The following is a 25,618-nucleotide window of genomic DNA, read 5'->3' as shown; positions in this document are numbered from 1 at the left end:
AGAACACAATCATACACACACAACATTTCAGGTTTCCATAAAGCAGCTAAAGGAAGACAGTTACAAAAGGGACAATGCACTGTTAATTCGGCCAGCTTTGGGCAATCCATTTGTGCTGGGCTGCTAGGATGCACGGATAGGTCCGTGGATGGAAAACAATGATAAGGGCCGGGTATGTGATGGTGACGCAGCTACACAAACACGTGATAATATCAAAAGTACAAAATGAACAAAACTTCTCATCTGACTCAATCAAGTGATTGCCTGTCTATCAACTATTTTCATTGTGTGTGTGTGTGTGTGTGTGTGTGTGTGTGTGTGTGTGTGTGTGTGTGTGTGTGTGTGTGTGTGTGTGTGTGCCAACAGTGTGTCCTGTTTAGCAGTCCTGTTCTGCTTCAGGGTCACAATTGCTGCAGAAAGAGAATCTCATTAGAGTGTTTACCTCAGTGATTATAGTAAACACATTCATCCTTTTAGTTCCACTCCATTTGACACTGCTGATTATGCAAACTATTTTTGTAGAAAATGTGTTCTCCCATCTTCCATCATCTTTATTCTACTTTGTTTATAGTTTGAGGCCTTACTCTGTGGGTTCATGTTGGTGGAAATAATTTATGTTGATACATACAATTATTTTCTGATGAAGCCAGATGAAATCGTCATTCGTGAAGTGTTTCACAAAACAAAAATGTTTCATGAGAGTACTGCAGTTGTAAAAATACAGGTATGAAAACACAACAAATAGGCATCTGAAAACTCACCACCTCTGTGGAGGCATTTTGTTTCTCTAGAATGCTTTGCTGGAAAAACACAGTTGATGAGCTACATGCTAACAGATCAACAGTCAATAGGATAGAAGTGATCACAAACTATGATCATAGCTTCTTTTAAAAATATTTGAGTCACTTGCTTGCTTACAGTTTTCTTATTTTGTTTGTTTTTAGAGGGCTTTTTTTCTCACCAGTGTGATAGTGCAGAAGCATGTCCTGGCTGTGGTCTCCTACAGTCATTGGGCTGAAATCCACAGTCACTTGCATGCCCTCTCCTATAGCAAGGGTACCAAAGGAGGGCGTCACTGAGAAAGGTCTGAAAAATACAAGAGTAGAATTTTAGAGAGTAAAATAAAAAATTGATTAGGCTTAGTGTATTATAAGACCAAGATGACCTGTTGTTTTAGTCACTGGAAGAGGAAACTCCCAAAACTTGTAATTCTCGTAAATAGTTTCTAATGTTAATTAAATGTTTACCTATCAACTAGTGCAGTAACATAGTTGTTAAGGCGGTTGTTTAGGAAAATTTTGCTGTCAAGTTGTGATTCTGGGTTAGTGCATTCAAGAATGTATTAAATGTTTATATGTTTGTATTTTATATGCTACTTTACTTATTGCATATTTCATAATGGGCCTTAAGTTTACCACTTTCTGTTGTAAAGTCAAATACAATGGCTTGAATCACTCAGACAGTAGATATAGGCCAATCCTGTAATGACTCCCACCTGTGTGTGTGTAGCGTGAACTTGGCTTCGCTGTTTCCTATGTTGCGGACTAGGTGAGTCCTCTGTGTGGATGTTTTCACAGGACAGACGGGCAAATTGATCTCATCGCGAAAGTCAAGAATGGCTCGTGGCCCAATGGCGCGGATTGGAACCTCAAACCGCTCTCTCTCTGTCACACAAACCAGACTGTGGTGGTAGTCCTAGATGGAAAAAATTTAAAAACAAATTATCAAACACTCAAGCTGCACATTCATTAAGTAGGAGAACTTATCCTTGCAAGGCACCATGATGTTTTCAACTGGATGCTAAGGTCAGCATGCTCAAACCAACAATACTAGCATGCTGATTATCATATTAGTTGAGACTATTTGCATTCTTACATTTGATATTGAGCAATAGACACCAATGAGAACTTATTTATGGGAATGTTTTTTTAAGTATTTGGTCTTAAACCAAATTATTTTTGTGCTGTTGCCAGATCAATAATCAGATAATAGAGGTTATCACAGATCAAGCTATGGAGATGATTAATGTACCAAATTACTTGGTAATCCATTAAAGCATGTTTGAAATATCTTAGACTGTTAAATGTCTTAGTATGGGAACCAACTCCCATACCAACAGTCACACACAAAGTTAAAGCAAGGTTAAAAGCAAGGTTGAAAGCTGTTAGGTGCGGTGATCACTGTTAAACACACATGACATATACTAGAGATTATGTTACTTTTAATATAATGTTGCTACATTTCATGTTGACCTTTGCTTCTCAGGTTTCTCTTTCAGCCACAGTATCAGTAAAAGAGACGACAAAAGGATGTGCTGGTGTAACCAAATGCCTGACCCTTGACCCTTAACCACTTGACTCTGACTTAACCATTTGTGCACAAAATATGAATGCAAAGTGCATCCATATTAATGTATTATCTGTTATTGATTTCAAACAATCTCTTTAATCTATGTATTTGAGCTGCAGTATAATTTTCTTCAGTGCTTACCTAAAGTATTATCTTTCTAATTCCACATTCTTACCCACATCCTTCGCACTGCTTCCCTACAGGTCTGATTACAGCTTTATCTAATCATCTAATCTAAATTCTGCACAAGCCTTTTAAGTGCAGGTTACCTTGATACTTCACTGTGCATTTTGAATCTAGCTTTCTGTGTGTGATTATTCTATGGAGCAGTCAGACTCCCCTCTGTCTTCAGTACCTTGTTCTCATTTGGGGTGAAGAAAACAGTGAAAGTAGCAGACAATCCTGGTGCGACCTTGCTCCCTGCATCCTTCGGACCAACCACCTGGAAATACTTTGAGTCTTGTAGCTCCACCTTCACTTGTCGTGAAACCTTGGAAAAAAATATCACACAAACTTAAGAAAATTGCAAACCCCCACACAGCAAGAAACACAAAGCCAGGTACACACACAAGTGATGATTTATTCATTATAACTTGATGGTGTCTGTACAGCTTGCAGTGATAAATCTCCTTCAATCCCTCCTGACCTTTTCTAATCATTCTGCTCCCTGTACACACAGTCCACAACCACTGACACACACATACACACACACTGTAAGGTTGAACTGTTTCCTCTCTTCCATATTACAGCTCTTCTTGACCGAACATCGGTTCAGCAGCCATGTTGTTTGTGAAACTATTTTGTCATTTGTTCGTCAAGCACACACCTTGTCATTGTTGAGCAGTAGTAGAGGTAACGTATAGGTCTGTGCAAGAGTTAAGTTCTGGAAGACCAGCTCAGATGGGAATGGCTGGAAAAGCGGCCGATCCATATCCACCACGGACAACTGAAATAGATACACAAATAAAGTAAAAAGATTAACAGTCTACGTATGTTGTTCCTAAAAAAAGAACATATATAATACTTATTTTCAAATGTTTGGTCATAAGTACTGTAGATCATTCTTTATACATCAATGCAATGCACATTGTTTATTACTGAAAAAGAGAAATTAGAGAAATAATATTATATTATTTATATTTGTCCTCTTATCAAGAGTAAGATGAGAAGATCAATACCGGTAACTATGAAGCTTAAGCAAGCAGCGTGTTAGCTTAAGACTGAAGGACAGGTGGAACATCTAGCCTGGTCTTTGGTCTTTTTAACCTGTTAAAGAAATAATCTGACACATAACCCCCAGTAAAATGGTAATTTGTGGTTTTTAAAATAACCAAGACCTAAATTGTTAATTGTTTAGCTTTAGACTTGCTGGAAGGTGGATTTTAGATCCAGACTAGATCTAGAGTTGTGTCAATGACCCCCACCTAATGTACTTTCATGTACCAGTCATTGCTAACACTTATCACCTGCAGTGACCCACAAGAGGTTACTCATATTTACATTTGCATATTTGGCAAATCAACAAAAAGTGTGAACAGGGTGCGATGCAAAAACATGTCCTCCTAATTTTGATGAGGCTGCATTTATACATTTTAAACTTTTGATGGCATTGTTGCTCCAAGCACCGTGTTAAATTCTGACTCTATAAGAACAGAGCATTCATTCACATTGGTTGCCCTCTGCCCATAAATTAGTGCCTGCTGACTAAGGAGAAGAAGCTTTGATACAGTGTAAATGACCTTAGTAGACAGCACATGCCCTGTATGCAGGTCTCATCTACCCTTCTGATAAGTGCACTTTATTCATCCTTTTATTGAGATATATTTACCAATCTATATTTTTAGCCTATAGAATCCAAATCTGACTTGGCCATTAAACTAAGCACTGTAACTGGAGCTAAAGCCTGTGGATAACATACAAATGCTTTGTCGGTACAGCATAATTTTACAGAAAATGGGTTTATATAGCTTATTATATGTTTATGATGTATATGGTCTGAAGCTCTCAAGCTTGTCAAAATCTAATGTAGGATTCATTTTATTTTTTGAGACATAGATTTTAAAGCAGCTTCCCCAGGGTTTTCTTCTCAAAAAGATAAAAGTCAGCAGCTGAGGAGTGTCTGCAGATAGATGTGGTGATGGCAAACTCCTGCCAAACTTTTATCTCTTTCTGTACCCTTTTGTCCGTCAGTTATTACTGATGGTGGCACTAGCCTTTAGTGTGTGTTTCAGGCTGATATAGGAGAACGAACATTTTAATGATTTCCATCATCCCAGTAACCACTTCCTAATGTTTCCTCTCATTATTACTGTTTCATCTGCAACACTATTTTTATCTGGTTCTTTTCTCATAGAAATTTAGATTTATATTTTTGTGGATGGTGAAATCATAGAAATTTGTTAGCTTCTGAGGTATCATAACATTGGCTGGAATTTACTTTGTGATGTGTCGTCATGCTCATGTCAAGCAGTTCCATGATACGGGGTGGGTGCACTTCATTGGTGTTAGCCAAGCGCTCCTCTGTCGACTGTAACATCTCCTGGGTGTAAACAGATGGAGTCACCTGAAAACCCACAGAGACAAAAGCAATCATGCTAAGGTGCCGTGATAGCCTGTTTCCTGTCTCTTAATTTATCAGTGATGAGAAACCACATCAAACAAAAATCTTGAAATGGGAAAAGGATAATGAGCACAGCAGCAGCAAGATTGTGGACTAAAAGCTGTCAGTTACAACATAGATGCTTAGACGCCAGCATCAAGAACATTTCCTTGAGCTGATTTTATGTGCTCAAAGAATATTAATACTCTCCCTTTCAGTCAGGCCTATCTGCAGCATTTTGTGGTTTATATCCTCCTCTCACAATCCTCTGGCTCCTCTTTATCAGCGCACCAGAAACATCTAACTGCACTTAGCCTATTTCAAGTTTAGGTCAGAGAAGGATTTTGGCTTAAAATCTAAATGAATAATGTAGCAGAGGGAGGTACTGTAAATGCAATATTCAGTAGCTGCCAGTTATTTGTGTATTCAAAATACACTCTGTTCTATTATCTGAGACAATAAAGTTGCTCTAATAAACAATACTTTTTATAAAGGCAAGTTGTGAAATGATGTGGCTTCTGTTTAGATTGTGACTTAAATGTAATCATTTAATGTTTTCATGGAGATATAGACAGAAAGCCCCCAGAACTCTAAACAATGGTTGCACTGCTTTATTAAAAAAATGTTACAGATTATTAACCTATCAAATTTGTATTTTTTTTTATTCATCCTGTAAACAGACATAGAGAAATACCGAATACATAAACTAATGACTGGGAAATATTTTAGATAGTAATTAAGTCTATTATGTAATAATTTATTAGTGTATGTATAGCACTGCAGTTTAAATATGCAGACAACAGGACTGTAATGTTATTTATGATGTAATTAAAATGACTTATCCACAAACTTAAAATCTATATAATCAACTGTTAGGACATGTTAGCAGTTTTATGTGGATCTCATTTTGACCTGAGAAAAATCTAAAGTGAAAGTACTTCATAATCTTGTCACCAACTCTAGGTACAAATACCATCAGTCAAGAAGAGAGAAGAGACCTAAAATTGCTGAGCTGAGGTCATTGCAACAAAACACTGCAGTCACATATTGATCTTTGTTCCCTTTAAGAAGCCAAGGTAATTATTAGAACAATCTGTCATTCGAAGCAGCCCCTTTAAAAGCTTGGGACAATGTCCAAAATGGTTCACAGGAAATTGGGCTCCTGTTAATTCATGAGAAAACCTGGTTACAACATCCAATTAATTTTAACTGGATACTGCTAATTCTGTGTTACAAGTTGTCATGACAGATATTAGATAAGATAACGTAACTTATCCCGGGAAATAGTAGGCTAGTTCATTAGTAAAATGGTACGTCTAAAATACACACAATGAATTTCATATCCTCACCCTCCATGGCTTGTCATCCTTTAGAGTAAGTTTAAGATTGTAAGGCAGAGACTTGTTGTTCTTTATCCTCTTTTTTCTCGAGGGAAACTGAATATCTGTCATTTTGGATGTGGTCTAAAGCAAATTGATCTGCAAAAAAAGGACATGAAAGAGACAATAGGAGAAGAGTCATTTAGTAGTCAAATGGATAGCGAGCTAATGACATGCACATTTTATTCTGAGTATGCAATTACCAAAGACCCTGTACTTCCTTGTTTTGTGGCTAACGTGTGGGCTAACAGTAACTAGGCAAATGGTAAATGGACTGTACTTATATAGCGCTTTTCTAGTCTTTGCGGCCACTCAAAGCTGCTTTTACACTACATATCACATTCACCCATTCACACACTGATGGCAGAGGCTGCTACGGTAAGTGCCCAACTGTCAATCAGAAATCACATTCATACCCGTTGGCAATGCCACCGGGAGCAATTAGGGGTTCAGTGTCTTGCCCAAGGACACTTCGACATGTAGCCTGAGGGAGCTGGGGATCAAACCTCCGACTTTCGATTGAAAGACGACCAACTCTACCACTGAGCCACAGCCGCCCCAGGGTAAAGGCAAATAGCGTAAAGTTAGTTTTATATTTATAGTGAAACAAGTCCTCTTTGCTACATCTCATGGAAATGTACTTATAATTTAGATTAATTACTTATATCAAGATCTTTGCATAGATAACATGGGTATATAAGGCTATAAACTGTTATCTGAGGAATCTATTCTAGTGTACCAAACTCTTGTCTGATGTCAATTAATGACTTTACAGCTCATTCATACATTCAATTAGAAACTCCATTCCACTTTTAAAATATGAAACCACTTATACATCTTTCAGATCTTTCTTCTGGTTATTTCAACTTTTCATTCATACTTTGTTTAACAGTGACCTTTCAAGGTTCATAAAGTTTCAGTGAAATGTTCCCAATCAGAGTGCGGGATGTCATATTCAGAGGGGAGAGGCTGTTGAAGAGTAACTTGGACACCTTCTAAACAAATTGAGTCCACAATTTTCACTCCAAATACATATTTTGGCATCAAATCGTAGGTATTCTTGTGCTGCTTCTGTTAGATGGGTAATTGAAACTAAAAAACTTACACTTTTGCCAGGAGATGCCTAATTCACACAGAAATTTTATCGACTGCCCCATCTGCTCTAATGTTAAGAATTTCTAGAGAACTCCACATGTGAGCACTTTTGTATTTTGCTGCCCTGGCTACATTTGTGGCAGGACAGACATTTGCCTGACTGCTTCATCAGAGTCTTGTGGTGCTTTGGTTTCATCTGTGTGATGATAGCATTTACAGTCTTGGCACAATGACAGGGTTTGAGATGGTGTTTTCAGCTGAAATCTCTTTAACAGTTCTTCAACAACATATTCCACATCTTTCATACTTATATTCATTCTAATTTCAACCACAGCATCAGCAGTTTAATATCAGCTCTTCAACATCATATTCCACATCTTTCATACTTATATTCATTCAACATTCAAGCACAACATTAGCAGTTTAGCGTCAGCTCTTCAACAACGTATTCCACGTCTTTTATACTTATTTCAAACACAGCATTAGCAGTTCAGCATTAACAGTTTAGCGTCAGCTATTCAGCATACAGAATTCACACCGCAATTCCTTCAGAAATTGCATTTTCAAGTTATTATTATTAACGCTAAAAAAATACGTCATAGCCCAAACTTATATATATAATAATTACCACTCCGTAGGTGAATAACCGGTGGGTTTAGAAGAAGCTCTCCGAATTTCACTGATGAGCTCACACGTTAACTTAGTTTGTTGCTCGTTGCTAAGGTAACTCCCTCACCAACCTCACAGTAAACCGTTCTCTGATTGGCTAGCTACTCCCAGCAAACATTAAAATCAGACCAAACATTTAACATACCACGTTTCAACGTCCAATCAAGCAACCTAGTCTGGTTCAAAACATTTTTTTCGAAATTAAGGTTGTGCCGACGTCCGGGATGACGTTACCCGCGCCAGAGCAGGGGAATATTTGCCCCTTAAATGAGTAAAGGAAGAGGGAATAAGGAAGAAAGAAAAAAAAACAAATGCAGCTCGAGTTCAAATCCCGCTTTAAGCCGTCTGTTGCAAATGATAATAATACGTGTTTAAGTTTTAAAACCCAATTTAAATTCAATAACCTTTAACTAATAATAGTTATTAATTACAATTACCTAACTATAAATAAAATTAAAGAGTGCAAGGGGACTGCTTTAATATAAAGTAGCCTGGTAATTCATTCTGTGCTTACTTATGACTATATCATTGTTTTATGTTCCATGACTTGCTTGCTTAATACGCCTATGCTTGCACATACAGCTGTAACACTTCTGTGTGGTGTTATTGCTCAACTTACCATATTTGCATCTGTCCCGTTCCATTAATTTATATCTATTTTAATCTATTTCATCCTTCAATCACTCTTTTGTGATGTTCAGTATGTAAAAAAAAAAAAAAAAAGGGTACTGTAAACCAGTTCTTGTATGCAGAAATATACCATTTAAGTTGATTCTGAACAAGACATCACCTCCCTTAATAACTTACTGTCAGCCATGATAAACAATCGTCAGTCCAAATATGTAGACAGAGCATTTGTTAGCCATAACAGTCAAAGCACATAGAAAATGTTTGGTTTCGTCACTAATTGCAACCAAATCAGACATTCAACATCTTTAGTCTGTGGTATATACACTGTATGTACTTGGATTTTTTAAAAATTATATATATTATTTTTCAATTATATATTAACCAATGACTAAACATTAAACATAACAATCCTCATAGGGAAACATAACCCTGAGTACAGAATTAGGTTCAGCATCAAGTTCCTTCTCTATCAGCTTCAGCCATTGTTCTTTGTTGGCAGTCTTAGTTTTGGGCAATATATTTTGCCCTTGTATTGTAAGTCTCTTGTGTACAAAAATACCCACAATTCCTGCAAGAGCTAGATGTTACCATCCAATTGTATCTGCATCTTACTTGCACATCTGTGTCAACAGAAAGACTGTCAGAGGTAGTGTTGGTGGAACTTGATGGAGGAATTGGACAAGGCAGCATCATCAGTATCATGGCACCAGTAGGCAACAGTTGTGACTGTGGAGCTCTTGGCTTGGGTTTAATAGGCCTCAGCCCTGATAAAAGTCAGTTACCTGGGGGCCGCAGGGAAGGAGTTGAAAGGCAGATTTGGGGGGAATGAGACTTAAGGAGGGGGATTAATGGCTCTGTGGAGGTTACTGAAGGCTAGATCAGCTGAGATCTGTTTTTCACAGCTGATGTCAGTTTTATAGAGGAGACTAAGGCTGGTTCTTTCAACGTGGCAGCAGTTGACCTGCCACTATAGCCTTGCTCCTTAACCTTCAGCCACTGATTATACCACTGCATAAGGATGGTTTACCTCAATCAGTTGGAGGGTGGTTTGCTGCAGTATTATTCCGATGATGAAGCTCAAATGAACTGCCTAATTTTCAAACTGGGAAATTTGGGTGTTACTTCAGCAAGCAGAAGAAAAATACACAGTAAAAATAAATATACCTTTATTGTTAATATACCCTAACACTAGAAGATATGAATGTGTACATCAAGAAATTGTACTATAGGAAATGACTCTAAACTATTATAAAAGAATATAATACAAGTATAAAAAGTAAATATACCAGACAGCCTGTTACAGCCTATAACGGTACACAAGGCACCCAAATAATCTTTGTTATATAGCAACAGTATATATAATATATCATTACATAGAAACAGTTCTGACCACAGTTCTAATCTAATTATTTTCTATTTTAATTCTAATTAATCCAAAAGGCAACTGGACTTGGATGAAGTTATGAAGATGTTTCAGCTTTATCTGAAAGGCTTCTTCACTTCTAATCTAACTGGTGAAATGTCTTCAAGAACTTCAAACAAGTCCAGTTTCCTTATGGATTAACTTAGAATTCCCTGTACAGAAAATCTCCTATGTTACATTAAAATACAATACAATGCATTAAATCACTGAATCAAAGATAAGAGACCTCCATGAGAAAAAGTCTGCAGTATTGTTTTGGCACTTTTAATTTGTGGGTATCACTGCTCACATTAAAATTAAAGGTATAATAGGAAGGATTTTCCTAGAAAAATAAAATATAGACTTTTACAAATATAATATAATATAAATCATCATGGGCCTCTATACATGTGTGTTGGTGAGTGTGTGTGCAGACCCTTGTGAGACCCTTCCCTGTTACGGCCAGGTACAGTAGACCCCAAAGCAGAGACGGGACTCCAGTAAAAAGTAAAAAGGATTTAATACAAAAGAATGTTCGGAAATAGCTGTGGTGACCGGAGGCTGGCTGGCTTGCAGAGACTCGCCGGTCCGATGTAACACCACAAGGACCAGATACATGGAAATGCTCAGGCTCAGACCAGGCAAAAATGCAGGCAGGCAGGCAACTCACCAGACCTGTGAACACGGGAAAACACGGGTTAGATGAGCACAATCAGAAAATACGAAGGAGAAAAAAATACTTCATGATGTCAGCAACTACCAAAGAAATTGGAATTATCTGGCGTTGAAGAGAAGTTGAAGCCAAGCTTAAGTAGAGGAAGGTCTGATGAGTTGATAAAGATCAGGTGTGTCTAGTCTGCCTGCTGCAGGTGAAGCCAGCCACGCCCCCCGTCACACACCAGCCCTGCAGGAGAGGAGAAGAGAAAAGGGAGGGGGGAAAAAAGAGCAAAGCCTACCGCCCCCCGGCGGCCTACCAGGCTTGTCCGGAAACTGGGCATAAAAATCCTTCAAGAGTTCAAGGTCCATAATCAGGGAGCGGGAGATCCATGAGCATACCCCTCCCAGTCCACCAGGTACTGGTACCCCCTCCTGCGTCTCCTTACATCCAACAACCGCCGGACAGTGAAGGCAGGATGGTCATCAATGATCCGGGGGGGCGGGGGGATTTGGCCCGAGGGCACAGAGGACTAGAGGAGACTGGCTTGAGCAAGGACACATGAAACGACGGATGGACATTGAGAGCAGGAGGCAGTTTAAGCCTCTTCACTGGGGTTAATCACACATTCAATTTCGTATGGACCAATGTACCTGGGTGCAGGTTTCCGGGATTCAACTTGGAGCGGGAGATCACGGGAGGACAACCAGACCTTCTGGCCGGGCAGGTAATCCGGAGCTGGGGTCCGGTGTCGGTCAGCCAACCTTTGATCACGTGCCAAGGTACGAGTAAGGGCTGCCCGGGCCTCAAGCCAAACCTGACGGGCATGCCAGAGATGTCCCTGCACCGAGGGCACAGCAGAATCTGCCTCCTGGGCTGGAAAAAGAGGGGTCTGGAAACCGTTAGCTGCCATGAACAGTGACATACCTGTAGCCGATCTCACCAGGGAGTTTTGGGCGTACTCGACCCAGGGGAGGTGGGTGGACTAGGAGGCCGGATGGCATGCTGAGACACAGTGTAGAGTAGATTCCAGGTTCTGGGTAGCCCGCTCCGCCTGGCTGTTGCTCTGTGGGTGGTATCCCGGGGACAGGCTGGTCGACGCCCCCAATGCGGACCTCTGTCGGAAACTATGTCCTGAGGAATACATGAATCCTGAAAACATGCTGGATGAGAAGGGAAGCAGTCTCTAGGGCAGAGGGGAGTTTAGGTAATGGGACAAAATGAACAGTCTTAGAAAAACGGTCGACAATGGTGAGTATGGTGGTATTACCTTCTGGGGGTAAGCCAGTAACGAAGTCCACGGAGATGTCCACTGGAGCACTGGGGACCTGACAGGAGGAGGTACGTACAGCCGATCAGGTGGGCAGCCTTCAGGAGCGGGGTGCTCCTCTTGGGCCTCCTGGACCACCCTTTCGATGTCCCACCTGGCTGCCCCCACCACACAGGAGGCAGGTAGGATTGTCTCTACCGGGGTTTCATCCTCTGGAGAGGTGAACTGGCGTGAGAGGGCGACAGGCTTCACATTCCGGGTGCCATGGCGATAGGTGAGAGTGGAATTAAAGCGCCCCAGGAACAGTGCTCACCGGGCTTGGCGTGAGTTGAGTCTACGGGCAGAACGGAGATAGGACAGGTTCTTGTGGTTAGTACAAACAATGAACGGATGAGTGGAACCCTCCAACCAATGTCTCCATTCTTGGAGTGCAAGAATGACTGCCAGCAACTCCCAATTACCCACATTATGGTTCTGCTCTGCTGGTGTAAGTTGCAGTTTCTGGTCAGAAGTGTAACGCTGAGAGAGAACTGCCCCCGCACCAGTATCTGAGGCATCCACCTCAACCACGAACTGAACTGCGGGGTCAGGATGGGTTAATACAGGACATTTCAATCTGGAAAAGGCTACATCAGGCACAGGAGACCACACAAAGGGAGTTTTAACTGAGGTAAGGCTGGTCAGAGGTGTAGCAACTTTGCTTTAGTCACGGATAAACCTACGGTAAAAGTTGGCAAACCCAAGAAACCTTTGAAGTTGCCTCCTTGATATAGGAGTGGACCAATCGGCCACTGCCTGAACCTTGGCAGGGTCAGACTTTATTTGGCCCCTCTCCACAACAAAACCCAGAAAACTCACAGAGGTAGCATGGAATTCACATTTTTTTAGCTTTGACATACAAACGGTTCTCCAGTAAACGTTGTAACACAAGTTTGACATCACAAACATTTATAGAGTGTATGTGGTCATGTGTCATTAAACCATCTCTGTTTATTGTTTTCTTTAGTCAGCAACAGCTGCTGGTACTCAGGTTTTTCTTTCTCTTCTCTAACTTTTAGTCTCTCCTTCTAACCCATTAGTCAGCACATTGAATTGTTCTGCAGCCTTTGTGTGTATGTGTGTGTGTGCCTATGAGAGGGGGGGGGGGGGGGGTATTTGTACAGCAAGTGTCAGGTCAGGCACCAATTTCGCAGAGTCCTAAATTTTGGTCTTTATCTTTTAATGTTCTTTGGAAAGTTATCACATATCTTGTTATTTTGCTCTTTGGTTTTGGGGTATTTTTTTCTGTTCTTTCCTGCTTTCTTCCTCCGTTCCCAGCCTTGTCTCTGTCAGTTAGCGTTTCAGTGAGCTGCTTAGCCTAGTAGAAAATTGGATTTAGTCCTCTTCAAAGGGACCGGCAGTCAGTTTGGACCCCGCCCCTTCGCCCGGAACGCCGTGACGTCGGCACGTAGCATGACCCTCTGTCACTCCGTCAGCTGCAGCAGAATCTCCCATCAGCCGCTCAACTCCTGTGTACGCAGCACAGGAAGCAACTGTCAAAAACCACACATACGGCGTCTTATCACTAGATTGGTCCCGCTCGTCGTCTAAATGGAAATGGCATCCTCCTCTACTAGTCAGTGCAGGTAAGACCGATAAGACAGGATGATGGCGGAGCAGAGGGAAATGAGCCTTACGGTTGTCAAGGCTACCATGTAGCCAAATTATAATAAGCGTTTTCCATGGGTGTTCGAAACGACGTCAGTTTAGTCAATAAGGTTTGTTTGCTATTTGTGAATTGTTAAGAGAGGCCGAGGCAACAATAACTTTGCTTAATGCTTTATTCCGAGGATTAGAAGCATGTCCTCTCGGGATGACACTGTGACGTCATTATGTATGTTACAGGTGGTTTATGTGGCTATATGTCGTAGCTTTAGTCGAATCGAGAGAAAAAAAGCCTTCGTCTGCTCACTTAGCAGGCCAGTAGACCTATAGTTTTTCTATTTCCCTGAGAGCCTCGTAGATAAGCAACAGCCCTGACTGTTCAGACTGGCTTGTGTTTAATTGGCGTGTTCTACTGTCTGCCCGAAATGTGAAGCAGTCTGTCTGCATGCCACTCCTATTCTCTGCCCTGCTGCCTAAATGTAAAGTTCTAGGCAGCACCTCGGACAGCTCCACGCACAGCTGGCCGGTCCGTGAAAGCCAGAGAGGGGAAAGCACACGAGGTCCTTTTCTGTTCTGAGTAAAATCTGGCGGCCTACTTCTATGTAACTTGCTGTTACATTAAACTGGCATATGTGACCTGTATGATCATTGCACATTAATTGATATTAAATCAAGAATAAGGTCGAATAAAAAACAATGAATATATATATATATTAATCAGTAAAAAATATCAAGGAATAAAGAGGCACTACAAAAACAAGCAGGGAAGAAAAAATGTAGCCTCCAAAAACAAATTTAAATAGCTTTATTTTAACTTTGGTTAAATTGACCTTACCCAGTTTTGAAATGAAATCAATTATGGTTCACCTTTGATCCACAGGTGTACAAGAACACAAATATATTAGTAGCCTACCCTTCTAATAAGCTAATTTGCAGTTATTATACACTGGGGCTTTTTATTTACAATAATAAAGTGTGTTTTATCTTAGGATAGTATAGTGTACATTTTGTAGAAGTGAACAAGAGCACACTCAATTTCTATTCTACATGTTACAATGCTAACACAGTTGCAGGGGGAAAAAATGAGTGAGCAAGTGAGTTTTTTGTAAATGGTTTTCAACGACAGCAATTTAGTGACACCAAATGAAGAAAAGGTTTTAGAATGAATCTTGTATTTTGCCATTGTCAGAATGTCTGTTGTGTTGTAAAAACACTTTTCTTGGAAGTTTGGTCAGCTTAGTGCACAAATTCATCAGTGGGAAACATATCAACATTGCTTTCTGTTTGGGTTTTTAAAAGGTCAGTTTATTGATGCTTGTATAAAATATGACAGCAAATTGCAGACACATAACAATGTCATCATGTTCTTTTTTATTGCTGTATTGCACATTCGTGCTTATCTGTTCTCTCTGTGTGTGTGTGTGTCTGTATGTGTGAGTGTCTTGGGTTTATAAATTACTGATTAAAAAAGATGTTTAGAATGACCTGAGTTGCTGTCATACACCTTCTGCTGACTCAAATCCATTGAATCTGTTTAACCACACACCAACAGAGTAGCAGAAACTACAGCTATAATGTGAACTTCTGCAACTGACAGGCCTGTAATGGCAGCCATATAACAATGTGTTTGCAGTTGTTTGTACTGTAAAATAGACGGATAATTCTTTGTTTTAATTACTCATTTTGGCACCATTATGGCACTTGGAGAATTGGTTGGAGCTTTATTCACATAAGAAAACTTTTATTTGGTTTTTCCCCTCCCTGAGGTCCAATTGACATACTGTAATGAAAGATTTCCGAGCTCCTTTTTGAGTTTGAATGAATGGGAAAACAAGGGGAAAATGTTGAAAGAGTACACCACAGACTACCCAGATGTACTATAGCTATCATCTTATATGGCCGCTCTAAAATGGGCTCAAAATAATCAGGCCCTGTCCTGCTGCAGATTGTTCTGGCAATGCTGCAGCCTGAAGTCTCATTGTGTTTCAATAACAAAGCTTGAGGCGTAGAGGGATCAGTTACAAGGTTATAGCTTTACAACCAAATTTATAACCAGAATTACACTGTGTATAATGTAGTTCCTCCAGGCATTTCCAATCAAATCAGCATCCCTGAATAATACGTTTGCCAGTAAATCGCAAAGTAGAAAGTGTTCCACAATGTATAATTAATTCTTATTTTTAACACAATGTTATTTTTCTATATATATTTGCTCAATAGTGACTTCCCATCCAGCTTAAATTTATCTGGTACATCAAAGTATTTTTACAGAATACAGTGTAGTATTATGACAGTGAGCGAGACGATTTGACATCACAACAAATGTTCTCTTTATCTCCACATTTAAACACTGCATTGACCTAAGCTAAATTAAACTGACTTTTCATGCAGTGTTTTCCTTGTTGCTAAGAGTTTAAATAGAGAGTTCAGCTTAAGCTTGTCTATAGAAAACTGGCATGGATGTACAGTTTGAGTGGACAACTGTATGTTTGATGACCATTCACAAATTCTGTGTCAGCAAAGTCTTTCCCCTTGTTTTACCAATATTATAATATTGTGTATATTTGAATCTGCTGTTTAACACACCCCAAAACTGTTACAAACACATACCATGCACATAGTCTATTTTACTCATTCTATTGTTCAAATGAGTCTTCGCTGTATGTTTCCTTCAGTAGTTGTTGTGTCACTTTTTATACTACGCTTTGGTAATAGTTCGCATGATTTCATATACATTTTAATGACTTTCAGATACAGTTATGAGGAGTATAAGGAGACAGCAGACTGGCTACTGGCTCACACAGAGCAGCGTCCAAAAGTAGCTATTATCTGTGGTTCAGGCCTGGGTGGTCTGGCTGAACTGCTGGTTGACAAGACTGTGTTCCCATATAAGGATATTCCACGTTTTCCTACCAGCACTGGTGAGTTTTCTCTGATAATTTGCTTTGTATCTAAAAACTGAAAATGTACTAGGGCATGTTAGCAGCTGCTCATCATCAATGTCTGCTGTGCAGTGCAGGGCCATGCTGGTCAGCTGGTGTTTGGTAAGCTGCAAGGCCGCGAGTGTGTCTGCATGCAGGGAAGATTCCACTTCTACGAGGGCTACAGTATACAAATGGTAAGCTAGAAATAATACAAGACCAAAGGTCTACAGCCATGTTATTGACTAACAGCAAGGTGCTCACGGTGAATGCTAATATGCTCACGGTGAAAATGCTAACATACTGAAGTTTCAGTTTTACCTAAATCTAAATCTAAACTCTGATTGGATGTCCTTTTTCGATGCACTTTCCTGTGTCTGAAGTCATTTGGCCAAAGTATTTGACAAAATAAAATTTTGACCTGATGATGGTGACAAAAAAATGAGGGCATCACCAGAGATGGATAATATTATATGTGTACTTTGCTATTGATGTTTTAGTCCATTTATTTATTTAAATGAATATGAATGATATTCATGTCAATACATGATGGTTTAAAGACGCAGACATGTGAATTTGTCTCCACTTTCTCTCTGTGAACAGCTTTCTGTCACAATAAATGACTTGCTTCTGCATTTTGAAACCTTGCTGTGAATGATAAACCACACCGAAGTTTAAACTCTCACTTTTAGAAAATAATTCATTGCTTTTGTTGGTGTAATGGCCTAATACTAAAACCACATATGTACACTATGTTCATGTCACGAAATGTCATTTCAGAAAAAAATGACCTAAAAGTCACTTTAGTTTTAATCTCAATTTGACATGTAATTTTGTAATTTTATAATATCAACTAAAATCAAAGCGTAAAATTCAGTACCATTTGACCACAGTATGACAAACTGCAGTATAGCAGAAAACCTTGGCTAAATATTTACCATGTATGTTGAATGATCAGCTGCAAAATTGTAATGACACCCAGTTGTCATAATATGATATCGGACTTCAGCCTTTGGGGACACAGTATGCTGGTTTTATTTTATTACAAGGTGTGGCGTGCCATCTCCTCATGAAATGATCCATATAATCCCATATAGCCATAAAATCCAGTTTCATACTTATTCATTCAAAGCCATATCCATTATGACACTTCAGTTTCCACCTTGGACTTAGACAGCTTGTTCCCAACTTACCTCCGTCTTGTATCTCCCATTTGTAGTAATCTGATGTACATCAAAGCAATAAAAGAATGATAGTATCTGTCCCTGAAGCAAAGCATGTTGTGACTCCAGGTGACATACCCGATGCGAGTCTTCTTCCTGCTGGGTGTGGAAACTCTGATTGTGACAAACGCAGCGGGGGGACTCAACAGCAGCTACGATGTAGGAGACATCATGCTCATTAAGGATCACATCAACATGCCCGGCTTTGGAGGGCAGAACCCACTGTGTGGGCACAATGATGACAGGTACAAACACCAAGGCAGGATTATGAAAGCAAGATTACACTGGCAAAATTTATGTCTTAAAGACTATTGCAATGTCCCATATATTCAACTATGTCTCTTCAGGTTTGGAGTGCGTTTCCCATGCATGTCAGATGCATATGATCGTGAGCTGAGGGCTCTGGCCAAGCAAACAGCAGAGGAGCAGGGCTGCGACAGCTTCCTGCAGGAAGGAGTTTACTGCATGCTGCCTGGACCGACATATGAGACCATTGCAGAGTGCAAAGTCCTGCAGATGCTCGGGGCTGATGCAGTGGGTAAGTACAGCTCCCTTGTGCTCACTTAAAGGGATACTGTGTCCTGGAAAACCTCCAATTGTGATGCTAACCGGGAATGTTTAAGTAAATACCAATACAGTATTTTGATAATAGACAATGCACTCTGAACAAATACAGATCTGTATTTGTATAAAGACATCTATGTCTTTTAAATTTTGCAGCAGTGTAGCAGAAACTGTATGACTTTCCTTGATTTACATTTACCAATATATAAACAAACAGGCTAGAGGCTTGAGGGACATGAGGGGGAAGACTTTTTTACTTTAAGTGAAATTAATTCTCTACTTTCCAGCAGTTTTCAAACAGATCTCTTAGCCAGTGAAGAATAGAGTTCAACTGATGTAACAAATGTTGTCTTTATAATGATGTTATTTTCACAATGATGATCTTATTTATGATCTTATATTAAAGCCTGAGATTTGAAGTCAGGGACAACCTGCTGAATGGCATGCAAAATGGCCAAGAGAGCTTTTCAGATAATTATCAATTTAATTCCCAACTTTGTTTCATATCATCTGTACCTCCTTCCAGTGCATGCATAACCTCCTTTTTCAGAATTTTGCGGTATGACCCAATAAACTATTGCATTAATGTATCAACTGTTAAGTCAAGCCAAATCAAGGCAAGTCATATTATTTGTATATTTGTCAATAACTTTGATTTTTTTATCACTTTAGAATAACTTTTCATCTGGGTCTCATCCCATTTAAATACAAAACAATTCATATATTTGTCACATTTCAGTTTTGAATAAAAAAGGGAGAGGACCCAGATGCAGAGTATGATTTATTTCAGCTAAAGACAAAAGGCAAACAAAGGCTTACTTGAGTCCAGGTAAATCAAAATCCAACAAAAGGTTCAACTCAAATCCAATATATAACAGATTAGAAAACAAAGCAAAGAACGCAGCGAGCCACAAGGAATCCACAAAGAAAGAATGGTTTGATGAAATACAAACAGTTTGACGTAAGGTTTTACGAGATAGATGAAGATGAACTGGCACAGAGACAGAGGAAGACAAACGGTGTGTCCGAAAGTGCATACTATCATACTAATCATACTGTCATGCGTTCCCATCTCATAGTATGCGATTTTGTGTATGCGAGAAATGCCCGGATGTATACTAGATCGGCCCAGATATTTGAGTATGAGACGGGAGCTCACTGGTTGTACTCAACTGCCCCAAAATGCATTGCGTCTATTCAACTTCTACTATGGCGAAGATGGACCGACTAAGTCACGTGATACGGCATCCTAATAGTCAGGTTAGTAGGCAGTATGCAGTACATACTGTGTGAGTATGTAGTAGGCAGTACGTTAGTATGTGGTTTAGGACACAGCCATAGACTAACTATACTAGGGAAGTGAATGTAATCAGGCACAGGTGAGACAATCAAGGGGCAGGTGAAAACAATAAGGGCATAATCAAACAAGTGGGAAAACACAGAATAAAGGCATGAAGTAGAACAACACGAGAGACAAAGTGACAAAGTAAAACAGGAAATGATAACTGAACATGAGTATAAACTATACACAAAACTAAACAATAACTCATGACAATATTCAATATTTGATTAGAATATAAGGCAGACTTGGCATGACCGAAAACTATTGGAATACAAATATAAGGTGAAAATACAGATACAGATAGAAGCTTATCATTACACCCCTACAGCTTGCCCATGCCATTCATTTATGTTTTATTCCCAAAAAATGGGAAATGATGCAGCTGTGAATGATCAGTCTCTATATTGTGGCTTACAGCAACAAGGGTTACAGTTTATACTGAATTATTATCTATTATTTTAGCATAGCCATATAATGTAATCATGTTAATATCAAAGGTGCGTTCCACAGATTTGACTCATTCAGGTTCATTTCAATTTTGTCATGGGCAGAGCTACACAGCTAAACACTGTCTGCCTGCGAAGTGTGAGACAATAACCGCTGATGATGTCATCAGGGAATGAGGATTATACATTTGTAATAGAAGCTTGTCTTAAAGGTTGAGTTTCAAGTCTTTAAGAAATAGCTCTATGCAGGAGCTGTCTAAATAAAGCTACTGTCAAAATGTTTCATGGGAAATGTTGGATCCAGTTGCAGAGCTTGAATCATTCTCGAGACTAAAGATAGACAGATGGACAGGCAGAGGGACAGAATGACGGAAAGACAGACTGACAGGCAGGTAGATAGTCAGACTGATAGGCATTGATTGATTGATTAATTGATTACATGATTGATTGATACATTGATTGATACACTGATTGATTCTCGTGATTAGGCTATATGTCATGTCAGTGCACCTGAAACAGACTTCCTCCCTCTGTCTAGGTATGAGCACAGTGCCAGAGGTGGTGGTGGCTCGTCACTGTGGCCTGCGTGTCTTGGGTCTGTCCCTCATCACCAACAAAGTCGTGACAGATTATGACAGCAATGAGAGAGCAAACCATGAGGAGGTGCTGAAGACCACCAAGCACCGAACAGAGTACCTCCAGAGGCTTGTCAGCCACCTCATCACAAAGATCTAGCAACTCAGCTGAAATCCGCAAACACCAAACCTCTTGGTTCTTGTATTGCTAATGTAGGGTATTAGTGGGGTCTGAGGGAGTTAAGGAAAAAGGTTGAGAATGTCAACATGATACTTAGAGGCGCCTGTCATAGCTGTAATATCCATGGCATTAGATGAATATTGGTAAAGAATGTGTATAATTGCTAATCAGTGCGTTCATAGCAAAACCTTGACAATCTAGGAAATGTTTTATAGTATAGGCTATAATTCCAGCTAACTACATTTATTCTTCAGAAGTGTAATGGTACCTTTATATTACAAAAGCAACAATGAGCCAATACGAGGGGTTTTAATAGAAGGCAAGGATTGGCTTAATTTGTTTTGGTTTTGACAGTTTTTTGGTTTTGCCCTTCTATCTGGGGCTTGTAATGATCAGGGGAAACACCAGATCCTTTGAGTGTCTTATAACCAGGCTGGTGTACAGTGTTTCACTGCCTTCTTTGGTTCAAGTATGTTTCACCAACAGACCACAGCAAGCTTTACTGTTGTCTTTGGTTTTAGTGGCTGCATAAAAAAGACCGGGACGTCCCTGACAGCTGAACCTGTAGTTTTAGTGCTCGTCACTACTTCTTATGACTTCTTACCACTATTTATGGACACTTGAAACCTTTAGATACAGTATCCTGTCATGGATAATGGTAGCATCCTGTTTTTGTTGATGTAGGCTCAGCTACAAGTTTTTTTTTTACCTCAGCTTTAACTATTGTCTATCATTAAGATTTACATGTTGTCACTGACAACCTTTTAATGCCCCCTACTTCTGCGAGAGAAATGCATACAACATCTTTGAATGCGTCATCTTTTAGCTTAAGATGTATTCAGAAAACACTGTGCACTTATGCATTGACCTTCTAATGTTGGTGCAGGGCTTGAGGAGACATCTACTTCTACTGTGGGATTTCAAGAGTTTACAGTAGGTTATAATTAGTGTTGCCTATAGAAGAGAATATGGAATATCTCTTGACTGGGCACAAATCATAGGGACCAACTGGCGCCTACCTTACTTGATTTTATGATTGCTTGTTATTATCTGTGTACAATAAATACTTATTTTAGCTACAAATCAAATGGGTATATTTACATTCTACTTTGATCAGAGTTGCATGTTTTTTAAATAGAGTAGAATAGAAGTTTTTAATTGTCAAAATGCTTATACTATAAGCAATAGCAGTCCTAATTCTTGTTGTATTTCATTTTGAAAAGAAAATCACACTTCGACAGAATCAGTTTGTAGCAATCCTGTCCTATAATGGAGGCTTCTTAGTTTCAGTGATCTTGTGGATCAGTATATTTATATGTAGAAATTAAATTAATTGCTCTAAAAAGCACAATATAATCTGCAAGAAGTACTGTAAGACAGAGGCTAATTTGGACAAGCAGACGTGATATATGGAGGTTTTTCTGCGGTGGATTGCACTGAGATCAGTCTTATTTGTACAACAAGAGACCACTACACTGTAATAACAGTGAGAGCTTTTACCCAGGCCTGCAGTTTTCAATCTTCTCTGCACCGATCTGGAACCTCCTGCCAGGTTCTCTTGACCAACTCATTCATTAGAGCTGGAAAGGCCAGAGAAATCTTACATCAGCAGGTCCACCTCTTAGACCATTTATATCGGGCTTATCATCAAGATGCTAATGGAAGTCTTAAAGGGGAATTACGCTCAGAATGAAACCATCATCAACTGTAAAACCTGAAAGCTGCTGCATACACAATTCACTGGGAAATGTGTTATTTACACAGATACTTGATTTGCAGGCTGGGTTGGTAATTTAATGATGCACTGATACTTTCCTGTATTCGCACAACTTCGTATCTTGTATTTTATTTCCTCCTGGTTTGTGAAGTATCAGATATGTTCTTATTTCTTTGACTTAATAACGACTATATTTGTATGCTCAGTTGAATTCATTAATAATAAAATAAACCTGCTATATTTCAAAACAACTTCTTCACATGTCAAGTGTTGTTGCTTTTTGCTCTCAAATAAAAACTTGCTGATTAAATTTGGAAACCTTTCTGTTATGAATGCTTGTAAATGTTTGTGAGTAGAATAGTTTCTAATAGGGTTAATTCTATTAATAATATAATTAATCAATATCAAGGAGATCCCGCTACTTCTGAGGAAACTTATGATGCTGATATCTGTAAAAAGTGTAATAAAGAAGAGCCCCGCCCCCAATCCTCCCCGTCACCACAAAAGAAAATCAGTCTCACGTCATCAACACAACCACGCTCTCTTCCTTCTATCTTCAGCCTAACTCTTTAATCCTTCACTTTAAACCTCACCTCAAAACAGATGAGGACGCTGTGAGATTGAGAGGAAGTGGAAATGGCTGTTCCATTCTCCGCTCCTTTCTGTTACATAATTCATCTACATATAGCATGTGGAGGTGCAGCCCACTGTGGAGCTGAAATATTAATACAAATGAACCAGGCAGCATGAAAATACAAACACAACCCCTCTCCTCGGCTGGATTGTATTTACACAGACGCCTCACAGCTCAGCATCACAGTGAAAAGTGAGACGTCTGCCGAGATGTGCACGTAGAATGCAAATCGCAGGCTCTCTGCTTTGCATGGGTGGAAGTGGTGGACAGGACACAGATAAAGACAGACGATACGAGTGAGTCAAGAGAATAAGAGAGGAGAATGAAGTGTGTTTGAGTAGGCAGTCCCCGCAGGCTGGCGACAGGCCTCATCGGTAATGTAATGTTGATCTATCTATTGTCGCTGTGCCAGCCGAGCCCAGAGCCCGCTATTGATTATTATAGGGTGAAAAGAGAAGCTGAGGAAATAGAGTGGGACAGCTCTGCTGAGTTTACACTCTTAAACACTGTCACACACATCCTCACACACCCAGTCTCTTTCTCTGTCACACACACAAGCTGCTCTCATGCACTGTCATGTATCAGAGCCCACACAGTCTATGAGACAGCAGTGCTACTATTAGTGAATGTGACTTTTACAAGCGTAAGAAATAGCATTAGTGAAAGAATGTCTCTGCTGACTTTCACACACCGCCTCCCAACAGGAGTCGGCTGCCAGCAGCGTGTCAGCACTGTACCAGCGGGCTGGCTGGATCTGGAAAATTACTGCTCCACCTCTGAGGACATTTGACAGGTCAAGTTCAACAATGCTTCTATGGGCATGATGGGTGCCAACTTGGTTTACGTGGATCGTCTTTATTATTTAAGGTAACCTTGATTCATAGCACTGAAAATATGAAATGTTAAGACATCAAGCAGAGACCACACATGATCCATAGATGTGACATAATGACATTGTACAGCCAGTTACTCTAGAAACTGTCAGTCAGACTGACCTAATATTTGAATATCTTATTGCAATATCATTCAGCACCATGAGCTCCAAAAGGAAAAGGTCAATATTTTATTGTTCTTCACTTTCTTTTTGAGTGAGACTGTAGGATACACCCTAAATTGGAGCTTGGAAGTTATTAGCTTATTTCAGCATAAAGACTGGAAGCAGAGGGAAACAGCTAGCCTGACTATAGCCCTTTTTACATTGCAATTCTACCACAGCGCCGTCACGAAGCTCTGTCATTATGCTGCCTTTGCTATTTGCCATTGGACCAAGCAACACCAGGGTAAATCCGCCCCAGTGTGTGTTTTTACATTGCATTCCAGGAAGCAAAACATGGATGAGGTGTAAACAAACAGACACAGCCCTGTTCATCCCTTTTCGCCACCGTTACGCCTCTGTAATTACCTCTGATGCTGGCTCAGAGGCCGAACGACTTCACTCCACCTTTCCACCTCTGTGCGTTTTACATAGAAAACGAGGCCTAACAGTGACATAATAATCTCGCCTTCAACTGGCAGTGTTAAAGGTAAAAAATATATCCACTAGTGAATTTTGAAAATGACTATGAAATTTGCCTTTACATACAAGACCTGTCCTTTCATCTATAGCAGTACTGTGCAGATGGAGAATTGTTGTTGTCCAAGAAATACCCTCATGTTATTCCCCATAAAACTACAAATTATTGTATGAATTTCCTCCTGTTTCCCGTCTCTATGCTAAGCTAGGCTAATCACCTCCTGGCGCTACTTTCATATATTTAACACACAGATATGAAATTACTATCCATCTGTCATCCAACTCCTGAAAAAAAGCCTGTTCCCAGAAATGTAGCTGGTGAACATTAAGCTGCTCAATAGATATTTCCCACAGGAGGTGGTGAAATTTAAAAAGAGAGCGAAAAGAAGAGTGACTTTTGTTCTCCAGGTGGAGACATGAAATGAATTAATGTTACTGCTGCTGTGTGAAGAAGTTTAAGGTCATCGTAAGTGATAGTATCTCAATAATGTTTTTACATTTTTCTTGCTTCCCCCTGGTGGTTATACAGAAAATGCTATATTATTTGATAAATTCAAGGACAGAGTTGATTGAACTTTCTATTTTAATCTCGATTAGTCATCAGACATATTTAACATGTGATAGCTGGAAAAGCACAGGTGTAATAATATCATGATATAAGTAATAATCTGAATTAATTAATAACATCTGCATTCCACTTTCACTTTGTAGATTCGGGCCATCATTAATGTTACACCTGTGTTCTTCAAGCTATGATAACATCTGCGTTAGGATCAACTAAAATCACCATACAGGGATGTAAAACACCCC

General features: G+C 39.7%; 2 protein-coding genes across 2 annotated transcripts in view; one reads left to right on the top strand and one right to left on the bottom strand.

Annotated features, from left to right (window-relative positions):
* Nucleotides 1-13,542, bottom strand: part of hydin (HYDIN axonemal central pair apparatus protein) — a 77,906-nt gene extending 64,364 nt beyond the window's left edge. The window contains 15 exon segments of the mRNA XM_069687047.1: nt 962-1,086; nt 1,496-1,695; nt 2,705-2,839; nt 3,176-3,295; nt 4,787-4,912; nt 6,298-6,411; nt 10,794-10,798; nt 11,023-11,027; nt 11,227-11,389; nt 11,432-11,619; nt 11,706-11,905; nt 12,049-12,273; nt 12,362-12,382; nt 12,514-12,626; nt 13,443-13,542. Coding sequence (XP_069543148.1) covers nt 962-1,086; nt 1,496-1,695; nt 2,705-2,839; nt 3,176-3,295; nt 4,787-4,912; nt 6,298-6,411; nt 10,794-10,798; nt 11,023-11,027; nt 11,227-11,389; nt 11,432-11,619; nt 11,706-11,905; nt 12,049-12,273; nt 12,362-12,382; nt 12,514-12,626; nt 13,443-13,542 — 1,840 coding nt within the window.
* Nucleotides 13,543-13,556: 14 nt separating this feature from the next.
* On the top strand, nt 13,557-22,912 carry pnp6 (purine nucleoside phosphorylase 6). The gene is made up of 6 exons (XM_069686273.1): nt 13,557-13,673; nt 16,444-16,613; nt 16,707-16,810; nt 17,906-18,081; nt 18,184-18,374; nt 20,727-22,912. The coding sequence occupies exons 1-6, from the start codon at nt 13,639-13,641 to the stop codon at nt 20,921-20,923; spliced, it is 873 nt and encodes a 290-aa protein (XP_069542374.1). The 5' UTR covers nt 13,557-13,638; the 3' UTR covers nt 20,924-22,912.
* The last annotated feature ends 2,706 nt before the right edge of the window (nt 22,913-25,618 follow it).

This window comes from Semicossyphus pulcher, unplaced genomic scaffold, assembly GCF_022749685.1.
Source record: "Semicossyphus pulcher isolate SPU_LCO1_2020_fin unplaced genomic scaffold, fSemPul1.0.p SCAF_8, whole genome shotgun sequence".
Lineage (NCBI taxonomy): Eukaryota > Metazoa > Chordata > Actinopteri > Labriformes > Labridae > Semicossyphus > Semicossyphus pulcher.
This window is presented reverse-complemented; position numbering and strand designations above follow the sequence as displayed.

Excerpts from the sequence above, each read along its gene's own strand:
- pnp6 (XM_069686273.1), top strand. The coding sequence starts at position 13,639 with ATGGAAATGGCATCCTCCTCTACTAGTCAGTGCAG. Across the intron at positions 13,674-16,443 it reads TCCTCTACTAGTCAGTGCAG|ATACAGTTATGAGGAGTATA; the intron begins GTAAGACCGATA and ends AATGACTTTCAG. Across the intron at positions 18,082-18,183 it reads TGTGGGCACAATGATGACAG|GTTTGGAGTGCGTTTCCCAT; the intron begins GTACAAACACCA and ends ATGTCTCTTCAG.